This window comes from Acartia tonsa, chromosome 11 (assembly GCF_053477335.1).
Source record: "Acartia tonsa isolate MP-2025a chromosome 11, ASM5347733v1, whole genome shotgun sequence".
NCBI classification, from domain to species: Eukaryota; Metazoa; Arthropoda; class Copepoda; order Calanoida; family Acartiidae; genus Acartia; species Acartia tonsa.
This window is the reverse complement of record NC_137270.1, coordinates 31440181-31447378: the sequence shown is the minus strand read 5'-3', so window position 1 is coordinate 31447378 and position 7198 is coordinate 31440181. Positions and strand designations below refer to the sequence as shown.

General features: G+C 37.0%; 1 protein-coding gene across 1 annotated transcript in view; it reads right to left on the bottom strand.

Moving 5' to 3' along the window:
- Nucleotides 1–265: 265 nt before the first annotated feature.
- The window catches only part of LOC145331240 (uncharacterized), a 14957-nt gene continuing 8024 nt past the window's right edge, over nt 266–7198 (bottom strand). The window contains exons 7-8 of the mRNA XM_080175856.1: nt 6161–6346; nt 266–314 (exon numbers count right to left, since the gene is read on the bottom strand). Of these exons, the coding sequence (XP_080031982.1) occupies nt 266–314; nt 6161–6346 (235 nt within the window). The remainder of the gene's footprint in view (nt 315–6160; nt 6347–7198) is intronic.

The following is a 7198-nucleotide window of genomic DNA, read 5'->3' as shown; positions in this document are numbered from 1 at the left end:
TATAAGGTAGAAAGTTGATTTTTGTCTGAAGCTTAAGATTTCGATAACTACTGAACCGATTGAGTTGTCTAATTTAAAGAAGCTTCACATAGGTCCCAGAGGGTCTTGGGTTGGTTCTTAGCTATTTTTTTTCAATCTGCGATTACAGAGATCCTTAAGTAAAAAAGTAATGAGCATACGAAATTTAATATTGAAAAAAATAATTGAATATAAATGCATCCTACTAAATTTATCTTGATTTTATTTTTATTTTTAATTAAATCTTTTAAAGAGAATTAAATATTGACGAAATAAGATAAGATCCGTTTATATTCCTAAAAAAAACAAGGATCAAAATCATTCATAGGATAACATGATATCTGTCTGTGTGTGTTGGAAGTTGGCATATTTGAACTGAGCAATGCCTTTGGGGACGAAAGATTACAACGTAGTGCCAGACATTTATAGTAGGTTCCTAGGCACTAAAATTCCAACTATTGCATACAACCTACCATTTTATTGCACGGCCATTGTCTGAAAATCCAAATTGTGAATGGTAATGAGTTGTGCCGGTATTGTGCAAAGGCATTACCCATACTCTTACTGCTTATGTCACGTATTTGATATATCAGCTATGGGCATACCGTTAGTTATGACTCGGTTTGGTCAGATTTTCGAACACATCACCTTTTAAAGGACATGCGGATGCTAACAAAGAACGAACTTTATTCATATCAATGTCATAAAGCAAAAATTATCTATTATTGTCCTATCTCTAAGCCACGATATTATATAAATCAATTTATTCAAAAATCTATCTATCAATCAATCATTAGCTTATTTTAAAACACGACTTAAGTCTCAAAATTTATAAGGATGGAGAATTTTAAAAATTATTTGCGTTTTTTTTATTTGTATATATATAAAATTTAAATTGCAATCTATCAATTAATCTATTTATTTTTTAATCATCTATACATTAATTCATTACTGTACTAATCCATCATTCACAAAAAATATCTTTTCATTCATTTATTTATTTATACGTTCTTCTTGTCTATTTCTGTATCTATCTATATTTCTATGAATCTAATATTAATGCATCTATCAAATAATACATCTATTTATCAATCCATCCATCTATCAACAAAACAATCTATTGCATCTAACCATAAACTATCAATATCAATCTATTAATACGCTAATCCAATAATCTAATCCACAATATCCATTTAACCTGCCAATGGATTTATTTTTACTTGGATCTTATACCAAAATATCATTTACTCTGATAAAGTGAAACTTGTAGCGGGCTAAAATAAAGACCCACACTCCTCTCCATTTACCCAACCTTCTCCCCTTCTACTGGATGAACGAACTGACCAACAAATGACAGAGGTAATAGCAACCTAAATTGACGACAATTTCCCTGTCATAATATCCATTAACTTTCCAAACATCTTTTGTCAATCTTATATTAATCTATCTACTCTACAAAAAATCTACTTTTCAAGATTCCCATTCAATTTATTTCTGCTTTTGAATGACCTTCAAAAAATCGTTTAAAGCATGTAGAAAACTTATTATGAATCAATATTAAAGTCTAATGTCTACTTTTATATGTAAATAAACAGATTTAACACAAAAATATAAAGAATTAGGGTTTTTCGTCTTAGATACAGCTGTAAAGGCTAATACAATAAAATTGTAATTTTTAGTTAAGCATCTTATGTTTTTGGTGCTTTTTTAGGCTATTCGAATTTATTGTAAACATATTTGTATGTATTTTTAATGGATATCCTTATCCTAAAGTAACTGGATATTTGTCTGTCTGTGTGTCTGTCTGTGTGCCTGTACCGAAGGATCTCGCTAACCGCTGAACCGATCGGGTTCTCCTTAACAGGGTAGCTTCTCATAAGTCCCGGGAAGGTTTATAACTATTTTCTTGGGGGGTGGGACACCCCCAACCCCCCCAAAAATGAAAAATAACCCCCCCCCAAAAAAAAAATTTACGTTTTTTAACTAAAAGTAAAAATCATGAAGGGGGCACCCCCCCAAAAAAAAAATTTCCACACACCAAATATTTAATTTTTTTTTTTTTTAATCTAAACTAAAAAATTGGGTTATCAAATTCGACTCCCCCCTCCTCAAGTGCCCCTAGAGGCCTCTAGGGGCGTAGCCGCTAGTACATATAATATTATGACAGGGAAAATGTGTTGTCAATTTATTTTGCCAACATGGACATCGTTCATCCAGTAGGAAGTGAGTGGGTGCAGTAAAGGGATGGATAATGATATGGGATCGTTATTTAAGCCAGCTACAAGTTTTACTCTGTTGGAGTATATTATAATCTGTTGTAAGATCCAACTTTCCAAGTAATAATAAATCAATTGTAATATTGCAGATATTTTGATATTCTTGGACAAATAATAAAATAAAATCAAAACATTCAAAGTCTTGTCTTAGCTATATGCGTTATTTGAAAAAGGTGAAAATTGAAGTATGTCAAAAAATGGCATTATGGATAAAGTTATATGTATCATCTTATATAAAAGTACTGTCTTAACCTCTTTTCGAGGAAGCTTTGTGTTTATCAAGATCGAAATTAATTCCTTATCATTATCCCAAATTAAGCGCAAATGTCGTCTTGTTTGACTTTCCTTTCATAAAGTGACGCGGTATGGATTGTTTATATTTGGATGCGCCCACGTTTCTTACTTTTGAATGAGATATGAGTGTGTGAAGATTTCGGAGAACAAAATTGGGCCTATCATTGGTCGCATAGTGCGTGAACGACCCTAGTATACCAGGGATTTGAAACCATAAGAACTTCAGGTAGAATTTGTTAATTTTATTAAGTGGAATGGTGTATAGGACGATTATATTTAGTTTTAAAGGCTTTAGCCAGCTAAGCATGAAACTTAATTATGATTAATATTATGTTTTAGTAATTTTTATGTGCTTTTATTTTTGCATTTAACAATGATTTATTAAACCAAATAATTTTCCTTTAAAGCCAAAGTTTCCAAAGATTCTTAACCATAGAGAAAAATGATTTTAAAAAGCAATTAAGATTACGTGGTTATAAAAAACTGGAATTATGAATTAATTGATTTTGTAATTTCAGGACTTTGAAATAGTTGCCTCAATAAATCTATAATCAAACCTGCTGTTGAAACTTGATGGTTCCTGGTATTGGGGGTTTGTCTGTAAGTCAACAAGATCTCGAGAACTTCCCGCTAATTCGGAAGTCACACTCAACCAAAGTGTCATGGTTGAGACAATTTCAAAGGACTTGAAGTTTAGGCGTTAGCAAATTTCAAATAACCTGATGTTTGAAGGAGCTGCACAAGCAATTTCAAATGGTTCTGAAGAATAGGCATTAGCATTCTTCAAAGAATCTGAAGAATAGGCGTTAGCATTCTTCAAGAGATCAATAGCATATAGTGATTATTGATGCAAAAAACATTGACAATTTTTCTGTGAAATAGTACCTAGTGAATCAATATGGTGCTCACTAAAAAGCAGAAAATTGAGCGAGCTATCGCTATTGGCAGTGAAAGGCTAGAAGTGTTTGACGAACAGTTAAAAGTGTTTTATGACAATCTAAAAGCCTGCCAAAGTTTTAGTTCATGTGAAAATGTGAATTTAAAATCAATTCGTGACATTTTTAGTGAGGTCAAGGACCAATCTGACCTAATAAAAAGTCTAAAACCTGCCGTGGAGACTAGTGAGTTGCGCGAGTTCAAGCGTGATTTGGATGAAGCTAGTGAACAGAAAACTGTTGCAGATAAAATTTATGCGTCGTTGGAGCAGTGTACAAAAATTCTGTACTGGCTTGACAATGATTCAGACGACGCGAGGTCAAGCACTGTCGCCAGGAACCTCGACGTCATTGAGAAGGTGAAGATGGACATGGGAGTGCTTAAAATTTCCATGGAGTTGCGCCAAGAAGTACGTGATATGTACCGAAGGCTTAGAGAGATGGAACGTCGTTCATCTAACTTGGATGAGAGTGGGACACCTGCCATACTCTCCAGGAGTATGTCCGCCGTGGATATTCGGAGTTCCAACCCGCAGTATGGGCACTGGGACAACAGTTTGTTGCCGTCCTTCGACGGTACTGACACGGATTACTCCAACTTTAAACAGGTCTTTAAAGATCTATGCGCTGGTTACGGATTTTCTGACCAGAGGTTAAGTCTGATGTTGTGTATGGAGAAGGTGATAACCAACCCGGAGCTACGCAAGCAAGTGTCAGCGATTAGAGATCATAATGAACAATGGTTGTTTCTCGATCAGATGTTTTTATCAAACACCCGCCGGTTCATGAAGATTTTAACTAAGCTGAACAAGATGAAACCTGTGGATAAACCTGTGGACGTGGTTAGTGCAATTGCTACCTTCAAAAGCACTATGCAGGAAGTAGAAGCCATCGTTGGTTCTGCAGCTAAGGATTACCACCACCTAACTCTTATTCATATTTTCAAAGACAAGTGCCCAGATGGCCTGAGAGAGAAAATTATGATGGAGCTAGGTAGCATGAACCAACCAAACATCCAGAAGATTGTAGAACTGCTGGAGAGGACCAGGGGAGCAATGTTGGCCGGTGATATGTCCTATGACACTAGCGCCGGCAAGAGGAACCGTGACAGAGCTGCCGCCGCGCAAGTATCTGGCCGCAGTGACAATGAGAATGGACGGGCTGGGAAGGACAAAACTTCCAAGTGGAATAGTGCATGTCCTATTGAAAGTTGCAATGATAAACATCCTATTTTCCGTTGTCTCACATTTAAGAAGATGGATGTTGTTGACCGAAAAAAAGTTGTCCAGCAGAATAAGTTGTGTGAACTCTGCCTGTGTGATGGTCATGCTGCTGACAATTGTAATAAATCGGATAAGCTTGGTGTCTGTGGCACCAATAATTGCGACAGTTATCATAGTCGTATGTTGCATGAGGCTAGTGCTAGTGTGAATACAGTCTACAAATCAAGTTCTGCGCCTAGCACATGTACCTTCCTGCTGCAAATAATTCCAGTTGTAGCACCTGGCGGCGGCGCCTGCCATGCCGCCGTCATGTTTGATTCTGGTGCGAATCTACCACTTATATCTGAGAAGTTGTCCAACAAGTTGAAGCTGAAATCTACCGGCAGATATACAAACATTTCTGTAGCTGACGGCAGTGAATCATCCTGCCGCAATGTGATGTTCTATCTGAAGGACAGGGATGGTACGTTGAGAGAATTTGAGGCAGCTGTTATGCCTAACCTCGGAGGTGGCAACGAGATGCGCTCGGTCCATCCGGAAACCGCCGCCGAAATATTTAAGATGCCGCCAGAAAGATTCACATATATTAGTGGAGGTTTGGATATTATCATTGGAAATACCCATCCTGACGTGTTTCCGTCAACCTACCAGAAAGTGGGCCAGTCTATGTTGTGGAGAACCATTTTTGGTAGTGGTTTTATCTGTACAAGTGCTGACTGTGGAGCTGGTGAGCAGAAATCCGCATTTAAAGCTGTCAGTGTTAGTGGAGGCGCCTTGCCTGAATTTTTGTCCTCAGAGTCATCCAGGTACAGATTGGGTCCAGATTGGTTGCGCCAGGATGAGAGTGCGTGGCCGGTGAAAACTGCCGTAGCTGTTGATAATGAACTGGTTGGTACTGCCGTAGCTGTTGATAATGAACCGGTTGGTACTGCTCTAGCTGTTGATAATGAACCGGTTGGTACTGCCGTAGCTGTTGATAATGAACCGGTTGGTACTGCCGTAGCTGTTGATAATGAACCGGTTGGTACTGCCGTAGCTGTTGATAATGAACCGGTTGGTACTGCCGTAGCTGTTGATAATGAACCGGTTGGTACTGCCGTAGCTGTTGATAATGAACCGGTTGGTACTGCCGTAGCTGTTGATAATGAACCGGTTGGTACTGCCGTAGCTGTTGATAATGAACCGGTTGGTACTGCCGTAGCTGTTGATAATGAACCGGTTGGTACTGCCGTAGCTGTTGATAATGAACCGGTTGGTTCTGCCGTAGCTGTTGATAATGAACCGGTTGGTTCTGCCGTAGCTGTTGATAATGAACCGGTTGGTTCTGCCGTAGCTGTTGATAATGAACCGGTTGGTTCTGCCGTAGCTGTTGATAATGAACCAGTTGGTTCTGCCGTAGCTGTTAATGATGAACCTGTTGGTTCTGCTTGTGATGCTGTTGTTGAGAAACCTGTTATTTCTGCAGTTGACGCTGTTGTTTGTGTTGCAGTCAATTCTGATGTTAAAGATACTGCCGCAGCTGTTGATAACATTGCTACGGCGGGTGAGGCTGTAGCCGTTCACAATGATGATGCTGAAATTGGTTGTGTTGCAGCCGGTTCTGATAATGAGGTTGGTGCTGTTGTGAATCAAGAATCGACCTGGCTGCTGCCAAGCTGGCCGCCCGACACAGGGTAAAGGGCCTGCAATGTGGCGGGTGTTGCCGCCAGAAAGTTATTGAAAGTCTACCAACCCCACAAATCTAATTTACAACATAAACTATTTATGTGTGAAAATGATCTTTTAAAGAAAAAATAATACAAGTTATATATTAAGCTTGTGAAGGGAACCTAAAAAGGTTCTGTAAAGAATAAGTATTCATTATTCAACTAATTTTATTGTTCATATTTAAGCACAAAAATTCTACAAAATTGTTTAGACTTTTAAAGCAGATTTTAAAAGATTTCGTTTCTTTAAGTATGATTTTGAAAAGCAAAAGTCTGTGTGTATTAACTACCAAATGATTTTTGCAGATTTTTTAGATTGAGAAAAATAGATTTTTTCAAAATTATTTTTCGAGGTATTTTTTTTCATGGTTCACGTTTGCTTAAAAAATGTTATTTCTCAGATTCTCATATGAGATAATGCATTAAAGTAAAGAACACAACATGTAAAATTATTATGATAATGTTTAAAATATTTCTTATTATTATTTTAAAAAGATTATCGCAAAAAATCAAGATATTTGTTTTAATTTGTAAGCAAATAAAGGTTTTCTTTCACTCCGGAAGCAAGGATTCCTAATAATCCACGCGTAAAGATTTTTTCTTCATTCCGAGAGCAGAGATTCGTAGTAATATATGTACCTAGCGACTTCGGACAATTTTAAACCTTGAGAAGTATTTATAGCAATTATTTTCCTAGGTACATATATTTTCGTTCATGTTTAAAAATGTAAACTCTATTTTCTATG